This window comes from Colletotrichum chrysophilum (genome assembly GCF_026319265.1).
Source record: "Colletotrichum chrysophilum strain AFK26 chromosome Unknown scaffold_4, whole genome shotgun sequence".
Lineage (NCBI taxonomy): Eukaryota > Fungi > Ascomycota > Sordariomycetes > Glomerellales > Glomerellaceae > Colletotrichum > Colletotrichum chrysophilum.
In genome coordinates, this window is record NW_026517291.1 from 339,669 (window position 1) to 359,740 (window position 20,072).

General features: G+C 55.3%; 5 protein-coding genes across 5 annotated transcripts; 2 read left to right on the plus strand and 3 right to left on the minus strand.

The window, feature by feature from the left end:
• Positions 1-1,792: 1,792 nt before the first annotated feature.
• Positions 1,793-3,137, minus strand: COL26b_000989 (uncharacterized protein; the record flags this gene model as incomplete). The annotated part of the gene is made up of 2 exons (XM_053173951.1): positions 1,793-2,441; positions 2,509-3,137. 2 exons carry the CDS (start codon positions 3,135-3,137, stop codon positions 1,793-1,795), a joined length of 1,278 nt encoding a protein of 425 aa, XP_053042068.1.
• A 1,113-nt stretch (positions 3,138-4,250) lies between these two features.
• On the minus strand, positions 4,251-4,725 carry COL26b_000990 (uncharacterized protein; the record flags this gene model as incomplete). The annotated part of the gene is made up of 3 exons (XM_053173952.1): positions 4,251-4,391; positions 4,451-4,596; positions 4,659-4,725. 3 exons carry the CDS (start codon positions 4,723-4,725, stop codon positions 4,251-4,253), a joined length of 354 nt encoding a protein of 117 aa, XP_053042069.1.
• A 7,930-nt stretch (positions 4,726-12,655) lies between these two features.
• On the plus strand, positions 12,656-15,445 carry COL26b_000991 (uncharacterized protein; the record flags this gene model as incomplete). The annotated part of the gene is made up of 1 exon (XM_053173953.1): positions 12,656-15,445. The coding sequence occupies one exon, from the start codon at positions 12,656-12,658 to the stop codon at positions 15,443-15,445; it is 2,790 nt and encodes a 929-aa protein (XP_053042070.1).
• A 1,212-nt stretch (positions 15,446-16,657) lies between these two features.
• COL26b_000992 (uncharacterized protein) lies at positions 16,658-17,386 on the plus strand (the record flags this gene model as incomplete). The annotated part of the gene is made up of 2 exons (XM_053173954.1): positions 16,658-16,910; positions 17,061-17,386. 2 exons carry the CDS (start codon positions 16,658-16,660, stop codon positions 17,384-17,386), a joined length of 579 nt encoding a protein of 192 aa, XP_053042071.1.
• Positions 17,387-18,383: 997 nt separating this feature from the next.
• On the minus strand, positions 18,384-19,538 carry COL26b_000993 (uncharacterized protein; the record flags this gene model as incomplete). The annotated part of the gene is made up of 2 exons (XM_053173955.1): positions 18,384-18,404; positions 18,459-19,538. The coding sequence occupies 2 exons, from the start codon at positions 19,536-19,538 to the stop codon at positions 18,384-18,386; spliced, it is 1,101 nt and encodes a 366-aa protein (XP_053042072.1).
• Between the last annotated feature and the right edge of the window lie 534 nt (positions 19,539-20,072).

Below are 20,072 nucleotides of genomic sequence, written 5' to 3' on the forward strand. Positions count from 1 at the left end.
ACAGTTGATTTCGATATTGTCCATGTAATATGAATGAACAAACATGTGGCCAAAAGTGTAGGCGTGACGCTTCAGTCTCGTCGAAGCATGATTTCCCCAGCCTGCAGTGTATGCACCAGCTTAGCAAATTATCATATCTCAAGATCATGTCTAAACTCTTGAATCTTCCCTGGACGCAATTTTGGGTACTTGTGCCGATATCCTGTGAGGGCAACCAAGTTTTCAGGCTTTTTGTTTTCTCCCTGGCGTAACTCCGTGAGCCGCATTAGGTGAAGGGAGTGACTTTGACGTCAAAACGAATATCTCTAGGAAAGTCGTATTTTGAGTGATCTCTCAGAAAGATTGTATTCTCTAAACAGGAAGAGCTTCTGCTATTCGCCTTCTACTTGTGGAATAAACCTTTACCTCTCTGTGGTAGGAGATGATAAGCGGAGTTCCGAGGAACCAATGGCCTGCGAAGCTGAATTTGCATATTTTCAAAAGTCACACGATCCATCATTCCAACCTGACGACACCTTTGAATACGAGGACTTCAACTATGAGTCGAAGCTGTGCGGTGATACCACTGGATATGGGGTTACCAAGTGAGGATACCCACTGATGAACGAAATGCTCGTTCCGTCCGCGTTATAGGTACCAAATTCCGGCTTCTGGATGTGGAACAATTCTTCAATAGAAGAGCTCTCTTATCATAAAGACTTCTTTCCCCCTAGTACGGGGCTGTGATCTGCCCAGCGGTGGGTTGAGGGGACAGGGTCCTGCCTTAGGATGAGCAGGGTGATAGGTGTCATCGCCACAAGACAAGACAGCCTATTCTGGGTTATCTTTGACCTCATGTATCTGCATCTTGACCGTCTTCCGTCAGTTAAAGGATTAAGTGAAGAAGATCTGTGAGATGGTGACTCTTGTCCCTAACCAGGAGCATACCATCACGATGAAACCAGCTTGAAGTTGCAACTTTCATATTTCAAACCTGCTATGGGAGAAGTATCGTAGTTGAGCTACGTATGAATGTCGGCAACGAGACCGGTTCCGGACGTGATACTTAAACACCGGATGCCATCCACACACTGCTTCTTCTACCACCTATGGCCTTTGTAATAGACGATAGCAGCCGCTGAACTCACGAGAAGACTTGATCCCCACTCGGCACACTGTTGGGTCTTATATGTATTCTGAACAGGCTCAAGCAAGAAACATATATATGCCACTGATTAGGATTTCTGAATGAAACAGGAAGTACCAATACAAGAGACGGCGAGAATGACGAAGGTGGCCAGAAAAGTGATGGCGAGTAGATAGATAAGTCGCAACGGGCAGCATAACGTCGATATGTACGAGGATACTGCGGCTTCAAGTCCTTGAATGCCGCAATGGTCGAGAAGTGCTGTCGATCTTCGACTTTGAGCCGCGAGGGCGCGCACACTTCTGAAGATGTCTAGAGATATTCTCTACTCGAGGCTGCCGACGGCATTTTCCTTACCTCTACCTCACTTTCCCAGCAACTCTTCCAGCTATCCATTGTCCACGAAGGCTGCCGTTATGATCGAACGCCTCCGGTGGGAACTTTGCGTCCAGAGCGCCCTTGGAGTGAACGCTCAACATACCTCTCCAGGCTTTCATTCCGCTCCCCCTACATTTCCAACCATGATGTACAAGTCTATTAGGAAAGCAGAAGAGAGTCAAAGTAGATGTAACCGATTATTCTATTGAGGGGTATCAAATATTACCATGTAAAACCTCGCAATGCCTATCCCGTGCGCTTTCAAACCGGATATTCCAGATGCCTCACCTACAACTCGTCAAAAACCCTCAACCTGTCCTCTTCCTCTCTTCCACCGCGATCTCCCCACAGCGGCGGCACATGCCTTTCCTGACTCCCGTCACCCTTGCTATCAACACCCAAGCCCGGAGTGCGATTAGCACCCTTCTCGACAATCCTGGCAGCGACGTCCTCCAGGTCGACACCGCCAACTTGCTGCGCATACTGTGCACCGATAAACAACAGGATCAAGATGGCGAACACGACAGACATGACGATCCAGACAGTCCGCAACCTCTTGCGCGTCTTCTCTTGCCACTCCCTGTCTGCCCTCTCCCATCCCTCGATGCGTCTCCTGACAAGGTCAACCCTCTCCCCGAGCCCCTGAATCCGCGTCCTGCCCTTCTCGATCCTCGTCTGCAACGCCTCGATGCGTTGCTCCTGTTCGTTGAACTGCCCAAAGGTAGCCAGCTGCCCGTCGACGTCCCGCGCCATCTCTTCGGCTTCGCGCTCAAACTCCCCCGTCAGCCGCCGAGACGCCACCGCCAGCTCCTTGATCGCCGATATGGTATTGTGCAGCATGCTCTTCTTCTCGAGGACGGAGTAGTACGTCTCGTCAAGCCGGCGCGTCGTCGTCGTTGAGAAGCTGCTCAGGTCCACGAGCGACTTCTTCAAACCCCTGCATATCGCATCGAGTCAGTATGGAACACACCCCTTTTTCCTCTGCGCGCAAGATTTAAACATACGTGACCCTGTTGGCAGTCCTCTCCTTCTCCACCACCAGTGAAGTCGCAGTATTGGCTTTCTTTCCCTTCCCTCGAGGCGGCGAGACGTTCAAAGAATTCTCCCCGCCCCCGAGCATGGGGCCAACAAGGGCACTCGTCCGTCTGCTCGAATCCGGACTCCTGCTGGGCGTCGCGAACTCCGACCTCGTCATGTCGAGCGAGCTCCTCCCCAACACCAAGCTCCGATCAGTCGCCGACAGCCCGGGAGACCTCTCGTCTGGGAAGAGGAACTTGCTGCTGTTGTCCCGCCTGCTGCTGTGGTGGTGTGGCTGCGGCGTCGGGTGGTGGTGGTGACTGTGGCGGTGACGATGCATCTTGAGCGGCGGCGAGAACTCGGTGATGGAGCGGGTGATCTGGTGCCTCGGTCTGCGCGCAGGCAGCAGGGCGGCAGCAGCTGCGGTGGCAGTCGATGTTGCGGTAGCAGTTGCAGTCGCAGTCGTGGTAGCCGCGGGCGCGGGAGCAGCCTTGTCGGAGGAGGTGCCGTGGCCGTTGCCGTTGCTGTTACCGGACGAAGAGTTGCTGATGCCCGCTGCTGTCGACAATGCTACCATCGACGCCGCCGTCGGCAGCTCGAAGCGGGCGGCGGACATGGTTTCACCTTGTTGACCGTCGTCCCTTGTTTCGTCGCTCGTGGGCCTTGGAAGTCCCAAGTTTGGCTGACTGGTGCTGGGCCGCCGACCGCCGCTACCGCGTTCGCCGCCGCGGGCACCCGGTCCAGACGGCTTTTGGGATGGGATGGGCTGGGCTGGACTGGGCCCCGGTTAGACTTTTGTGTGTGTCGCCTGCCTTGTCTTTTGGCTTCTGGGCTTGGGACGGTCAATGCTTCGAACGGCACAAAAGATTGTGGCTTGTTCCCTGGAGAAGGAAAAGGGTAAGCGTGTGTTGGTTCGCGGTGTGTTAGAGGGAGGACAGCCAGCAGGCAAGCCGACAAGGAGACGGGAAGGTGGAGGTGGAATGTGCACGGTTTCGCGGCGCGGAACCGAAGCTCTCAGCACGAGTGGTCCGTCTTGGGCCAATGACACACTTTCACATGCCCCTTACCCCAGGTTCCTCCTGTATGGCTTGCATCAACTGAAACGTCGTCTGAACCTCACTGCCGGCAACCACCCTGCCATGTTGGTTTTTGGGCCGAGGATGCAGAGAGAACCACCCAGGTTTACAGCTTCACGTCAGACGTTTATCGTTTCTATTGTCAACTATGGATTGATTCGAGCTGGTGTTGGGCTCGGTTCCATCTCCGTCATCTGTCCTCTGTTCCGATCGCAACGCGAGACGAAGTTTCGGATGGCTAGCCTCATAGGGCTTTTCGTGAGAACAATCAAGTCGCTTTTCTCTTCGCTTTTCTCTTCGCATTTTTCCCGTCTCCTCCTGGCTTACCTCACCAACTGCCCTTCGCCGGCTCCGAACTCGCCTCCGAAGTGCCGTTTCCGCGCCCGCCGTTCCGATGAACGAGCCGCACTCTAAGCACACGTTCCCCCGAAGCCGTTCCCTCCTGTCCCGTATAACGTTCACCCTCGCATGAGCCCCTGTGACACCTTGTTTGTTCGCCGAGCTGCGCGAACCCGGGAACGGAAGGCCCGAATCCTCCTTCGCTCCCCGACAGTGTTTCGGTATTTGTCAACGGGACCGGCGTTGAAAGAAAAATTCGCCGGCGCAGAGAGGCTTTTGCCCGCTCAAGTGATCTCTGTTTGACTCGGACTCGCTCATGAGTTGATGAGCTTGTTTCGTTTCTCCTTCCTCTTCAGCCGCTCCACCCGTTTCTTGTGCATCTTCTCAGCCATCTTCTCGTAACGTTCCTTCTCCACCTTTGCGGCCTTCTTATCCTTGAGGTTCTGGATGCGTTGCTGGAAGCTGTGTCAACACGACGTCTCCTAACAGGGAGTGAGGGCGGTCAGCAATGTACCTTGCGCTCTGCCTCCTTCTCGTCCTTCATTTCCTTCTCCTTCGCCTTCATAGCCGCCATCGCAACGCGCTCCTTGGCGCGCTTCTCGTAGGACGTCAAGCCTGACGTCGGCCTGAAGGCCTTCTTGGGCGCATGCCATTGCTTGCCTGTCGCAGGGAGAGTTAGCTAGGTGCGCCGTATCGGCCGGAGAATGGGGCAGATGAGGTACCATTCTTCCGCATGCCAAGCGGCTTGTCAGCAGCGGAGGTCGTGGCCGTAGCCTTGTCTGCGGACATGACGGCAGCGTTGAAGAATTGCAGAGCTGGAGGCGGAGGAACGTTAATCGAACGTTAATTTGCGCAGTTGAAATTCGCTGTTCTGCGGACGGCTGGGAAGTTTGCCATGTCGAACAGAAAAATTTCGGCGGGGCACAAGGCTGCAGAGACGGCTAGCGCGTCCGACCAACCAGTAAAGTTGCGCCTGTGGCGGTACAACTCCACAAATTAAAGGACGTGCATAACATGTGGCTAGTGCTTCACGAAGGGTCCAGCGTCCTGAATCCTCAACCAGGGGAGGCGCGCATGAGGAATGCGAGCATCGGGAAATGTCGATGGGGGTTTGAATTGACAATTTCGATCGTCGGGGACAGAGACACGGTGCCCAACCATTGACCAGATCGTTCGACAAACGATGGTCTGTACTTCCAGAAGCCTCGGACAGAAGCCTCAGACGCTGCGTGTCTTCGGGAGAGGCTTTTCCCGTCACACATCAATAAAAGATTCGATGCGCCCCCCGTTGTTTGAAATGACGCCTAAGATTCGTTTCCAAGAAATTGTTGGTCATACGTCGGGAGGTCGCCAGCTTTCATCAAACGGTCGTGGCTCAGGGCTGGGCCCGGCCTTGAGACATTACGTCGTTATGTGCCTCAAAGAAATGCCCTCCAGCTCAGCCTTTGGCAGTGTTATGATTGGTCTCATTGTTGAGATGGCGGCCACGGAAGCAGAAAAGACGTTGACAGTTGGGTCAGCGGGACTAATCAGACAGATTGCAATGGAATTGCACCCAGCAGATGACGGCTGATATCCGGTATTGAGCTGTGGTGGTGGTGGCTCGTGAGGCTGCCGAGATGAACGCGGCAGACCTTTTCAGTCTCCAGTTGCCAACTTGGTCACCAATATCAGAATTTGGACACGACATCCCTGCTCGTTTGACCAATCGAGAAGTCCCGTACGCGTTCGAGGCCGCGTTAAACTTGGATATCCCAGACTGCGACCCCAGGTTCCCGATGCGAGGGCCCCAAAGATCCTCTTAGATGATGGGTGCTTGGCCACCTGAAGCAGGGATACCGGCGTCGTTTGATCCCGAGGAGTGAGATTAGGTAAAGGACAGCTGGCAGTGCACAAAAATTTGAACAACGGCAGTGTTGAGAGAAAATTATGATGACTTGCCCACCGCTTCCTGTCATTAATGTCATTACCGAGGCGTGGGCGGCGTGGGGTTTGCTGAAAGCGGCTGGTAGTCATCTGGCAGGCGAAATTACCTTGGGTCATCCGCAATTCGACTGGACCCGGCGCGGTGCGCTCTGATTTGCCGCCCGCCAACGCTGATTGAGGGCTGGGAGGCTGGCGCGGGAAAGACTGGTATTCTTAGAACAGTTTGGCAGATCGGATCGGATATGAAATGATGCAAGGCAGGATGTTTTGGGCCGGAGCCGCGCTTGCAAGACTGACGAAAGGTCGGGGAAAGAAACATTGGACAAGGGAACAGGAGGAAATGGGTCTCATTGAGAACTGAGCCATCCTGGTCCGGTGGAGATGTTTGCCAGCCAAGGAGGCAAAGCATCAATCACGAGGAGGATTTTTGTTACCTGCCGGGAGATGAGGGCCTCCCCAAGGAGGAACTGGTCCTGATTTCCCCATGCAGGTGTGTCTGATGCAGAGAGGGAGTCCACGGTGTCGTGGACCAGGCCACGAACCCGACGCCGACAGACCATGATTCGGAGGGAATCTCGGTAACCAACGCTACCAAGGCAATCAGGGCAATCAATCATGTTGGACATGTCGCCGGCCCAAACTTTCCAAGTTGTCGGGCGCTGATTGAAAGCTGCTACTGATGTACGTGCCATGCCGTGTGTATCTATCATGGCACTTGCTATGCCATCCCGTCGACAAAATCTGCCGACTGGTGACCGCAAGTTCTTCGTGTTGTTATCAGGCGTTTGAACCTCAATTCGGCCTCTATTGGTACGTGGCGTCATGCAGGTCCGTCTGTGCACCACTTCCAGCTTGCATTCGCGCGGGTGGGTTTGGATGCAACACGAGTGATTGACAGGACAGGCTGGGTTCTGGTTCGAGTGAGACGGAGGCGCGGAGGTTATCTGCACCTGCAGCGCAGCTGCAACTCTCAGGGAGAGAGACACGATTACGGCGGCCATGGATAACTCTGGAGTCACTCGATGCATGGCATGGTCGACCGGCAACAGTACAGCGGGCGCCTGTTTGTTGATTCCCGTTGCAACGGGCGACTCGAAACAATTGAAGGGTCATGAGCAGAGTACCAGCCCGTTAAGCAGGCTAATAACGTCGTCGTTTGGGGAGCTTCGCCTTCTTTGTCCACTGCCGTCAAGCCGCAAAGAAACGGCCCTGTCGCACAAAGAACCTGCCCGTTTCCCATCGGTCGCCACCAAGCGTTGGATGAATCGTCTTATCAAACTGTCGAACCCCAAATCGAAAAAAAGACGGCGGCGGACCGAGTCGCTGCGATTACTGGCATCCTGCACCGCCAGAGACCATCGGCCCCGAGGCCAGGGACACTGAGTCAAGATGCGGCTCCAAGCCGTAGCAACGTGAGGAAAACAAACATCAGAGTTCATGCCGCTTGATACTCTCTTTGTTCTCTTGTCGGAAGTCAAAAGCCTTGCGTCGTTTCTTGACAATCGCAGTAAACATCGTGGCTATGTCTCTCCACGCCGAGCGACCTGGCGATCAAGTCCCTGGTTTGACACAAAACAGCGTATCCATCTGGTCCTGCAATCGGGTGTCTTCGGCAACGGGCGCTCTGTGCATAGAAACCTGGTCTGCGAGTGACAGAAAGAGGCACAGTCCCATCTGGGGTTCGCGTCGTGTTGCCTCCATCCAGCTCCAACTGTGACATGTTCCCCCACCAAGAGGCCGGGGTTGAGAGATGGGGCGTCAAATACGGGAAACATGGGAGAATTAAGGTACTTCCATCCCATCTTCCCGTACACAGCAGACACTTGGAGGCATCCGGACTTTTTGCTGCATCAGTTACCATTAGTGGGAAAGGAACGCTGGCTGCTCTCAAGTGTGAGGCAGCACGAGCACCCAAAAACGACGTTGACAGATGATGTTTTCGGCGAGAGGTGCCGGGGTGACGGATCGCACTGAAAGATTGGTCCCGGCCCCAAATACGAAGCAAGACAGACCAAAGTTGGCTCCTGCATCCATTCACAGAACCGTACATAGTGACAGAGAAACTTGGAAGTCCAGCGCACTATGTTGCGGTCCTTATGCTAGAGACTGACGGGTTATCGCTACAGGTGGTCTTACCGCAGGCCGCAGGGCCATTCCAGACTAAGAAAAAAAGCAAGTAGATCTGCCAGGTGCTATCGGTCATCTGGCCGATTGATTTAATATGGAGATGGGAGGGGTCTTTGAGGCTTGGGGGTGTGTGGCCCCTCGTCTGCGGTCTCCATCCCTCGTTCGTCGCGCCTCCAGGCTTTTGGGGGTGCGCGGGCGCTGTGCGCCCTAGCAGCAAAGAGTGACAGAGCAAAAGTGACGACGGGGACTTGGCACATGCGTTTTGCACCCTTGACCGTCCCTGGTTCGAGACGAGGAGCCATTCAGAGGCGGCCGTTGCATCTGGACGTGGAGGAGGAATTCGGCTCCTACGCCGCTCCAAAGCAGCCACATTAGAACAGTCCAGTGAGAATGCTGTCCACACACACTCGCTGCTTGACCGCTTTGGCGACGGCTCCGGATTGAAGGCAAGAATCCGAGGCGTTGGACCGTATTGCGGCGTAGCTGTCGAGATGAGCTGAGTCGAGTCGAGGCATAATTCGAAGACGGCTCTGGATTCTGGAAAGTTGAAACTCGTCCGGGTGGCTCGGGTCGGGGAGACGAAGCCAATAACAGGAGATTGTCTTTTCTGTGTGTAGCCAGATGACGGAGCGAAAGTGTAAGTGAACGGCGCGGTGCTGGCTGTGCTGTGCTATGCCTTGCTGAACTTTGGCAAGACAGACGGACGACAGGGCGTGACATGACTTGGCCGGGCTTGACTTTGCTGTCTCTTCGTCTCGTCTGTTCTCTCAACGATGTCGAGGCTTTGCTCTTTACTGTGGCTTTCTCTGCCATTTGCCGTAAATGGGGCGATGGCGACGATGGAGGGGGCGTGAGTGAAGGCAAATCAGGCGGTGCGGTGCCTAGAGAGGCAATTGTCTGCTAGGGCGACCTTCTTTGGGCAGGTCGGAGAAGCGATGATTCGTCTGGTGTACGCCTGCCATGTGGTGGTCGTCTGGTCCCGTCATTGTTAGCATCAGATTTCTCCGGTCGGCATCGGCTGCTAGGGCAGAGAGGGCGGAGGTGCCGTTGGTTGAGCTGAGCTGACCCGAGCTGAGATGGACTGGAGCTGGTAGTCTGCTTAGTAGTAGGCCGGCGACACCTGTCTAGTGAGGCAGATGTCTTCTGGATGTGGTGGTTGCGGCTGCTTCATTGCGGGATTTGCTATGGTCTGCGTTGCCTCGCGTTGTCCTGGCCCAGGTCCATTTCCATGTCTAGGACCAGTCAACTTGCTGAGCTCGTAAGGGCCGTAAGGACCACAAGAAAAGGCGCCACGCTAGCAAAAGACTCAATAGCTTCTGTTCTGAAGGGAAGTTTCTTGCTCTGGCCGTGCGCGTCGGCCGGCTTGCTCATGGGATGCGCTTGTTGTGTCTTGCCGTCGTGAGGAAGCTTGGGCAAACGTAGGCAGGTACGAAATGGATAGGTATTCAGCAGCGATCAGCAGCTACGTAAGGTACAGAGCAGGTACGTACCGCCACGGATATGCTGTGCTAGAGAAAATAATGGAGGTCTCGATGCACGACACACCACGCAAGCTACTAGGTAGGTTTCTACGAATAGGTGATTGGGTACCTCGAGTGTGCACTGGCTTGACTGGGCTTGATACTCCAGAGAGGAGGGCGCAACGCCCCTGTTTCCGCTCCCGTTTCCCTTGCCCTTCCCTTCCTTCCCCTGGGGGGACGGGAAGCACCAGGCCTTTGACTTGCAGGCGAATGACTGCTAGATCCACCCGCAACGGTCTCAGACTATGGCAAAACCATTTTGATAAAGTCAGATTCCCTTTCGCAAAAGTATGAGTCTGGTCTATCGCCTGGTAGTGGCAGCGTGGCATGAGACAAAGAAGAGCAAACAATCAAACGGCGCGTTCGTTGTCGCGGCAGGGGAAGCGGTGTAAACGTCGGCCAACGCCGCCATTGGCGCCAAAGGGGCTCTCTGCCAGGGCAACCGCGCAACTTCGACCGGCCCAACGTCTGGAGGCCGGCCGCTAAGAAGCTATGCGACAGCTAAGCTACCCAGCAGTTGGACGTGTTCAAAGGCGTCCAGAAGAGTCCTGGGCTGCGACCATGGCCAGATGGCCGCTTGTTAGTGCGAACTGCTGAGAACCAGAGCCGGCTACCTTGGAAGGCAAGGCAGGCTAGTAAGGTGGTGGTGTCTACGAAGAAGCTGGCCTGCAGAAGCAGCGAGCGAGGGTGTGGCAGCCAACGCCGTCTCCTGGCTTACGATACTCCTCCTCACCACAGTGACGGGCCTAGGAGAGGTACTATGTAGACTTGGCCGGGTTGGCCAGGCACAGAACGGTTTCTAGTGGTCGGTTTGGGTTGGGTCGTCCAGACTACACCTCGGTTTACCTTACCTACTGCGCGAGAGCCTACCTATCCTTGGCAAGCAGGTTTGGAAAAACTGCAGGTACGATAGGTACAGACGAGAGGTACAGCTGCAGGGCCGCACGAGTATCTGTCAGGGCCCGTAGACTTGCTGCGATGCATGTGCGTGAATGCAGAATGGTGGCGGCAGCAGCGCGGCAGGACGGGCATGAATACTCCGCGGGTAGGTGGACGGAAGGGCAGGAATTTTATTTGCATTTGCATCTGCATTTGGATTTGGATTTCAGAAACCAAAACCGAAGCGCACTGCATGCAGCGGGAGGAGGACGGTGGAAAAGTCCGCTGTCATGACTTGTAAGATGATGGATGCGCAGGACAGGAGGTTCTTGCAGCAGTCTGGGAGTAAGGCCATCCATCCATCTGAGAGCGGGCGAGCGCAAAGACCAAAGCAGTCCAGTCTGACTTGTTTATCTTGCATTGGCAATTAAATATGAGTTACTGGGTATGGTTGGACGTGCTATACCGAAAGACAGAGCAAGAAACGAAGCGTGCTGTACGTGCGTTCGTCGCTCTCAGCGTATATCCATGGATTCCCAATTCTCACTTTTGCACTCTACACCTAATTTCAATCTTGCCTTCAATTCCCAAACTATGAATGACACCAGGGAGGTCACAAGAACCGCTGTGCGTTGCGCAAGCCAGTTTCCTCTGCTCAGTGCCTGCGCCTGTGCCTGCCCTTTGGCTGCCTGTAAGGTACTCCCACCTTACCTTAATCTGGAGTCTGGCGTGTGTCTGGCCTGCATCCCCCATCTGCAGCTGCGAGGTTCCAAGTACCTTCCTGCAGACGCTGCCCCTGCAGGGTACTTCTCATTGGTTCATGGTGTACACTGCAGATCCAACACAGAGACGAGAGAGAACTGGCGACTGCGACCGCTGCCCCATCAACCTGGGCTGGCTGCCTCGAGCCCTGGCGCTCTGGAGCCCTGGAGCCCTGGCCTGCTGATGCTTGTTCCGGAGGGAGAGTTATGTGTGTGAGAGTGCCAGCCTGGAGTGTCGTCCCTGCTTTGCCTTGTCACAGGCCCTGCCCGAGTCTTGACCTCACATCCAGATGGAATCACCATCGCGCATCCACTTTTCGCATGTTCCTGGCCTGTGTCCAGTGTTCCTGGCGCGACGGACGGCAAGAGGGAACTGATGAGTGAGGTGTGAGAGAGAGTGCGAGTGCCCGCCCGTCTGCCTGCCACCTGCCCTCTGTTGACCACACTGCACACTCACTCTCTCTTCAGTGCTCACTGCACGACTCCACCCTCCCCCTCTCCCCCCCCCCCGGCCGGCCCAAACCCAACTCAGATTTTGCCTCCACACCCTCCCTGATCCCTTCCCCTTCACCACGCCCCCCCTATTTTCCGATTTCCACCCCCCAACCGCTGGACCCGACTCGTCGCTTCCACACTCGCTCTCTCTTGTGTTTTCTGCTGGTGTGTGTGTGTGTGTGTGTGTGTGTGTGGTGCCTGTGGTGCCTCTATGTGTGTGTGTCTGTCCCCAATTCTAATCCCAAATCCACCCATCCATCCCATCCTCTCTTTTAGTCTTCCGCGTCGCAACCCCCCTCTTCTTCCTATCAACTCTCTTTCCCCCAAAACCCTTTTCCGAAGCCGTTGTCGCTCTTTGACTTCAGCTTCGTGGTCCAATTCCAGCTGTGAATCTTGCAGATTTGCTTCTGGTCTTGCACCGTCCGCTCCTTTACAACTTCTTCAAAATTTCAACTTCGATAAATAGCATTTGTCTTACCTGGTCGCCCGGCTCTGTTCACGTCCGCAGCCGTGAACGCCAATTTCGTCCAATTCCCAATCGCCCTCGCGCCGCATTCGACACTTTCCGCAAGGTGCCCGCTCGCCCGCCAGACCTTCATCATTCCGTGTCACGACGAAGGAAAAAAAAGAAGCACCGACGAGAGCCTGGTTTGCTAAGTCTGATGCCACAGAACTAATTACAAGTCTCGTCATCACCTCGCAAATCCTCCAACACGCGTCCTCCCACGTCAGGAAACGAACCACATCCCGACTTGATTCCTCTCGACGACCACTTTACTCCCTTTCACGACTTTCTATGTCCTTCGCCTAGTTTCTCACTGTCACGATTGCCGCAGCGCGGCCTAGTCGAGAATGGCAACTGCTGTTGGACCTGAGAGTATTATGGGAACACCGGCCACTCACCTTTTGGAGGACCCTTCGATGCAATCGCTCCCTCTCCCGGCAATGCTGGATAATTCTTCTACAACACCATCTTTTTCTGGCTCAGGTCCCCAACGATCACCGCGAACGATGCCTCCTCTGCCGAATCCTCCCTTCGTCTTCCCCGCGAGGCCTTCATCGGCTTCCGCGCCTTCGTCCTTCTCAAGGGCAACTGGCCGACGTCCATTGTCAGCCATCGAGATTCAGGACAAGTCGTCTCCTTTTGCCGAATCCTTCGACCGGAGATCGCCTGCGCTCCCAAACTTCACTTTTAACCCGGGTGCTTCGCTGTCTCCCGATACCGCTTTGCTCAGCCCCCCGCTTTCTCCTCCGCCAATATCACCTCGCCTCGTGCCATCGCCCAACTCTCTGTCTGCTTCAAGGCCCGGCCACGGCCACAGACGAGGAGGAAGTGAATTCGTCGGTGGAAGCATTCGCTCTGGTGACTCCATCACAGTAGCGAGCACGAGCCCGACGAGACCAGAGAGTGGATTTGCGGGAAATGGTTTTCAATTACCCCCTCCTAAGCCTCCGGGTCGTAGAGGCCACCAACATCGCCGATCCGCTGCCCTCTCAAGTCACGATTTGTCTCTCATCCTCCAGCCTCCCACGTCAGGGCCCCCTCGAGGGAGCAGCGCGCCAACAAGCCCTTCTGACTACGACAACAGACGCTTGGAGAACCAACCCACAGGGCACGACGAAAAGACGTTGAAGTATGTTGAGTCTGAGCCTTCGCTGAAGGTGCCCAGGGAGATGCACACACCGTCGGACGGATCAGCAAGCTCGAGTGGCCGAGCGTCACCCGTGGCCAGGCCAGTGACCCGCGCTCGCGTTGGCTTTTCTGATACACTGGAATTCATTCCACGCCCATTGTCTATGGTATCCAGCGACACTTCCAGCACCGTCACAGCTCGACCCGGCGGTCATTCCGTATCGGGCAGCATCTCCTCCATCATCTCTATCCCAACCATCACAAATATTGAGACGGAACCCGTTATTCCTCTCGTACTCACACCGTCACGCCAGACCAGCGAATCCAGACCAAGCACAGCTGGCGCGGTATTAGAACGGTCCCAAAGCATTCAGTCTGTGGGAGCTTCTCCCAGAAGGCGAAACTCCATTCCTGCACTCATCAACGTGGCCGAGGCAGCCAGCGTTGGTCCGCCTATTCCCAGTCCGACGAAAACACCAAAACGCTGGTCATTCTTCGGTCTTGATCCCTTTGCTGCTGCAGCATCGCCATTGCGTAATAGACCCGTCAGCTCCAGTTCTTCTGAATCTGCATCAAAACCCAACAGCTTGTCGTCATCTTCCTCGGAACATATCTCAGAATCCGTAGGAATCTCAGACGCCTCCGATCCCCACAGCAAGGACGGCAAGAAGTCCAGGAAAAAGAAGAAGGTCAAAACCTGGGCTGGCTCTATCCTGACCCGCAAGGAGAAGCGGCGGGCCAAGAAGTGCAAAGATCTAGACCTCTCCGCCGAGGTCATTCGACCCGAGCCTGTGGAACAAGAGGTCAAGGAGGAAGTCTTCCTCGCTGAACCCGAACTTGACGTTGAGCCCGTCACCCCTACACTCCTTGTCACGGACTCCTCCAGTCAGCCACAAGCTGTTCAAGAGTGGAAGCCGCGACCAGCCTCAGCCCAGGACGACACCTCTTTCCCCATGATCGACCTGGATGCCGCCCTTGGCCCCTTCAACACCCCTCTTCCCAACAACCCGGAGTGGGAGGCAGCCCAGAAAGCCGCAGGCTCCTCGAAGCGCCAGCTGCACAGCGCGCAGGGCATGAAGGGCTTTAGCGGACCTGGCATGCACTACCACCGGCGAGCGGAGAGTGCGCCGGAGATGGTCCCCTTCGAAGCCGGCCGCTTTGGTATTCACCGCTTTGGTAGCAGCTCAACCATGGCTGATGTGTTCGAGGAGGATGAGGAGGAGGATGAAAATGGCGTCAAGTCTCCTGCCTCGCAAGCTCGGGTTGTTGCTCGGAGGGGAACTGCTCAATCTGACCCGGATGTGCCTACTGACGAGACAACCCCGCCTGCCACAACTTTTACGAAGCCTATACTCGACGTCATGCCGTCTAACGTTGTCGACGACAGCACCGCCGAGTCAGCTTCGATAACCACCGACAAGGAAGTGAAGAGGGGTACAAGCATGCGATCTGAGAGGTCTGTGGCTTCTCTGCAAGAAACAACAATCCCCGAGGAGCCCGTACCTGAGTTGCCCGAAATGCCAGAATTCCGAACAGCATCTCTCTTCCAGGAAAAGGCAGAGTCAAGCGGTTCCCAGACTCCTTCGCCTCGCCGAATTCTCGCAAGCAAGGACTTGGCGCCTGTCGACGTAAGTCCTTTGCACTTGCCGACGCCCTCCAATGTTCCCGTCAGCCCTTACTCCATGAGCCATGCTTCTTCGTTCCCATCACCTCGGTCACCGATGTCCTACGACGCCCAGCGCATCTCAACGGCGCCATCGTCGGTCAACGAGGAGAACAACTTCCAGTCTCTTCTTCTCGGCGAGCCAGGCCCTGAGGTTAGAGTTTCTGTGGACATCCCTTCTTTGACCTCCAGTCATTCAACCATGACAAGGGATAGCTCGTTTGCCACCAATTCTCAATTCAGGCCGGAGAGCTTCCGCCCCGAACAGCAACGACCTGTTTCTGTGTCATCTGCTGCTTTCGGATCGGGTGCATTTGGTCGTCGGCGATCAAGTCTCGCTAGCCTGAGCAGGCTGATCAGCAGCTCACACGGCGAAAGAAGCAAGCTCTCGATGGAAGTTTCATATGATGGTGAGACTGATAAGAAGCACAAGTCCAGCAAGTCGAAGCGGCTCAGCCGGATGATGCGATTCTGGAAGCCCAACAAGGAAGACAACTCGGCGTAGAACCGTCGACAAGTTCCCTCTTTCTCGCCATCCAGACCGGGCGATTGGTCGCAAGCTGCCAAGGGCGCACCTACATCGATAAAGGTGACTTCACGACGCATGTATATGGAATTATTGTACAACTTTTTTACACTTTCTCTCTCGGCGGATCTGCCTGACGAGATAATGTCTTTTTTTACTGGAAAAGGGGCAACGACTCCAAAGCGAACACGTTCGGTAGACGTCACCCATCACCAACGTACTCCTACCACCAGATGAAAAGCATCTCAAGCTCGGCGCTGGTCTCTACACGAAGTGTGAGGCCAAGCGTTCTCGATAATACGAGCTACTTTGGGACATGAATTCGGCGTTCTTTGTGATGATAGCATGAGCAGCAAGTTGCATGAGCATAGCAGCAGGTACGCGGCCATATGTCTTTAGGCACTATGCGAGGGGGCGGAAACATGTGGTTCAAAGGTTTTGTTCCCGTTCTCTGGACATATCAGGGATGAGTTGCGAATTAAGGAAGGCGAAAAGAAAGGAGGCAGACAAGTCGAGACACAATTACAGTGTTCTCTTGGTTCTTTGGTCGGCTGGCTGCTTCAGCCCTGTAGACAATGGACAAACCGCGACGTAGACAAATATTAATGAACATATTTCTGAGTAACCTTGAGTTTGATGAAGCGTGATTACATGAGACGAACGATGAGTGTGACACGTCACGAGACGTAACGTCTCCATCGTGGGACAGCATCTGCTGCCACGATGGGGCACGCAGGTTTGCGGAGAGCACCCGCAAAGTCAGGGGCCGAACGATGGGCCCGATGTGTGTGTGAACAGCATGGCCAGGAGCCTCGGTAGAAGCCGTGGGATCCACTTCGTTGTCGCGTCATACGTTTGATTGGTTGGCGCACTTTGGGGGAAAGGTACCCCGTGGTCGAGCTCCAGGCTGTTGGATACACTTGCCTCACGCTACCTGACGTCTGGGCTAAAGCGAGGAGCTCCCCCCATCCGAAAGTTCGACACCTCCATGCCAAAGCTCCAACAAAGCTCCCTCTCCAATCGCGACTAGCAGTTTTCCACGTGAGCCAGCGTGCATACCGTACATTCCTGGATTCCAACCGTCTGGTTTGCACACAACCAGCAGCACCGCGAAACCAGATCTGGACCCAAACGGCGCAACTCTTGGCACCATCCCTTCGACCTCTTTCTTCTTCGGCGCCCATCCTCAAGATGTCGTGGCGAATCCAGAACCTCCCCGATTCTAGCTCAAACTCAACGGGCCCAGCAGTTGGGGGCAAGAAGAAGTCCAAGTCCTCGTCGGACGGCCGCGGCGCGATCAAGCGCCTCATCAAGGAGCTTGACGTCTGGCGCGGGGAACAGAAGGACGAGAGGGGCATTGAGAGGCTCGGGCCGGTCGACGATGAGGACTTGTTGCTATGGCAGGCTGTGATCAATGGACGGGGGATTGGGAATGGATATGATGGTATGAAAGACAGAACCTCCTCCTCGCTCCTCGTCAATTGCGCTTCTTGGCAGCCTCCTTCCCCCTCTCTCCCTACTCCTCAAGCTCCTAGCCAAGAGAATACGCACAAGTGTATACATTGCTAACGACTTCCTTTCCACAACAACACAGACGGCCGCTGGCTACTCGAAATCAAGATCCCGACAGACTACCCCCTCCGCCCGCCGACGATACGCTTCGTCACGCCAATCGTGCACGCAAACATTGCCCTGCAGACGGGCGAGATCTGCCTGGACCTGCTCAAGGACGCCTGGACGCCGGCGTACAGCGTTCTCGAGAGCGTGCGCGCCGTGCGTACGCTGCTGGCGTATCCGGAGACGGACAGCCCGCTCAACGTCGACGTGGCGGCGCTGCTGCGCGGCGGGGATGTGCTGGGCACCCGCGCTCTCGTCGAGTTCTGGTGTCGGGACGACGAGGGACGGTACGACGGCCCATAGGGTCACTTTCTCGTTGACTTGGTGGGAACCCCCACCCTCCCCGTTATCGGGGATGGTGTTATTCTTCTCGAGGTAGGGGAGGAAGAGAGCATGGGAAAAAGCAAGCGCATTCAACACGCCCTGCGTTGGAAACGGGGCAACAACGAAAGGGAGAGACAAGCAGGAAATTTGGACGGGATTTCGGGAGCGGAAATGGGACGGGGTCTTTTGGACAGTTTATAATCTTTATTATTATTCCTTGGCTGGTTGCACATGGAAGGGATGGCGCGCGTGGGTTGGGTAGGTTAGGGAAGGGCATCTGATAAGACGACTCGTCAGACTGTAATTTCCCATGGGATCAGAAGTTGGGACATTTCGTGGTGTATGTACCCTCGTGCAAAAAACAGAACACAATGTTCATCTCGCTCTCTATCACACTGCCTGGGCGCAACGTAACGAAAAGAGACACCTTCTAATGCTGCAAGTCTGTCCTGCGTCAACAGTACGTAGCCCGTTTCTCCCCGCCATTCTCGATCCCTGGCGCTTCGTTTATTCTTACACAGGTGGGACGCATCGCATCTGCTCAGGATCCTCGCCGGCGCCCGCAGCCTGCCTACCCGCCTACCGTGCCTATTTCCTTGACTCCTGGTCCTGAACCTATCGTCGCCTCGATAAAAGTCTGTATGCGTAGTTTGTTGTTTGTGTGACATGGGCAAAAAAATATACTACAAAAACGCCGTCTCTTTACTTTTCGCACCTCCCTTTCTCCTCCTCAAATTTCGAATGCAATTATGTCGGCAAGATACAGGATGGGTATCTGCACACTAAAAGGCATATGTTTCCAATGGACAAGAAAGCACCGCACATAAATTCGTAATGCCGCCGCCGCCGCCCGGGCCGTGAACTTGTCGACAGCGGCTGATGAAGGAGGAAACGGGTGTTTACAGGTCTGTCACCTCTGGGGTACAAGAGTAGTGGGCGTGCTCCTGTTGCTGCATCCCGTCATGGTGCTGAATCATTACTCATTGTAGTGGTAAACCTGCACATTGTCAGCATGAGTTGCACGGCCTTGGTTCAGGGGTTTGTTACTCACCCTGTAATTCGGGAGTCCAAACGGTTGCCAACCTAAGCGTTTCGCCATCTTGGCGAAGCCCTCGGTTTCGATGAGGTGGTAGAAGGCGAAGGGAGGGAACATGGCGCCATCGCGGTGGACGTCGGCCTTGACCAGCAGCGCCGTACCACCGACGCCGTCGAGAGGAATCTCTGCGCTCTTGTCCTTTTCGTCGGTACCCAGATATGCCATCAACGCGCGGTACGTTGGCATGTCCTTGTAACCCTCAAGCAGAATGTCATCGCGGCCCATGGACTCGGCCATTTTTTGCGCGATCTCGCTGTCCTGCCAGCTGTTGAAGTCGTACGGCCGCTCGTCCATCTTCTTGGTGTCCTCGTTATAGTATCGCTGGAAGCAATTGGGCACAATGACGGGCTTGTCATGGGCGGCCAGATCCTGGATGAGACTGGGCGGCGTCTCGACAATGTCGGCATCGAGCCAGAGAACCCACGAGGTCTGAGGACCAAGAGTGGTGAAAAGCAGCGAGTTGCGAGCTTTGGACATGACCGCACGCCTAGCCTTTTGGTTCTCCATCTTGTGCCGCTCTGCTTCGTCCTGGGATGCTATAGCGGGCTCGAAGTCCTGCCTCATGATGACGATGCTCTTGAACTTTTTCTCGGTGTCCTGGGTCCTGGTGATCTGCTCCTGCAGAGCGGCGGTTGCGGCGTTGCCCTCCTTGGTCTTGGGCAGGATGAAGCCGAGAGAGATGAGATCGTGAGGATAGCTCAGGGTCAGCAAGTTATCCCAGTACTCCTGATAGAAGCGGGACATAGGCGTGAGGATGAGGACAGACTCGCGGTTGGTGATTGGATCGGGAGTAATCGTGACATTGTTGAGGTTGTAGCGGACGACTGGGGGCGGTCTTGTGTCTGATTTCGACTTCTTTCGGTAGGGTGCGGTCGGCGGCGAGAGATGGTGGGAGGCGGTGCCTGCGGGCTCTGGCCTGGAGGACTTGGAAGGCCCGACAAGGAAGACGATGATGAAAATGCACAGGAAGACACCGAGGACGAGGGTCACTGGGTTCGCCTTCTTCAAGCGGACTGACCCCATGGGGCGAGCCATGGGTGCTGTGGGTGCTCACGCGGAGGCGATGGAGGACGTGGAAATCATAAAGTTTGATCGCAGACGGGAGGATTGTCGTCGACGGCAGTTCGCTTCGATCCTCTTCGCGCAAGCAGCTAGGTTGGAGGTTCGTAGCTTTCGGGACAGCGGTTCGGCGCGCGCGCTCTCTCGGCGTATTGGATACGTGGGTATCAAAAGAGTGTAGATGCGTTCTTGCAGATGAGAGTAAGGAAAAGGTTGGCCACGTAGGTTGGACAGAAGTCGAGATAAGATGCTCCCTCTCGTGGCTCTCTCTGGCAGGAAGGAGCGAAAAATTTGGCCAGATACGAGATTCCGACGGTTGATTCGGGCTGGTAGCAGGTCGATCGAAGGGATGCGCATGGGGGAGGACAGCTCTACACTAGAGTTGCAATTGGGCTCACAAAAGGGGCTTAGCGGCATCTCCCCTCGAGGACTAACACAAACTCCGGGCCGGCACTGCAGCCAAATGTTCCTGTCAGGGACTGCTAGGGCCTGTCAGGGCTCACCTCAGCA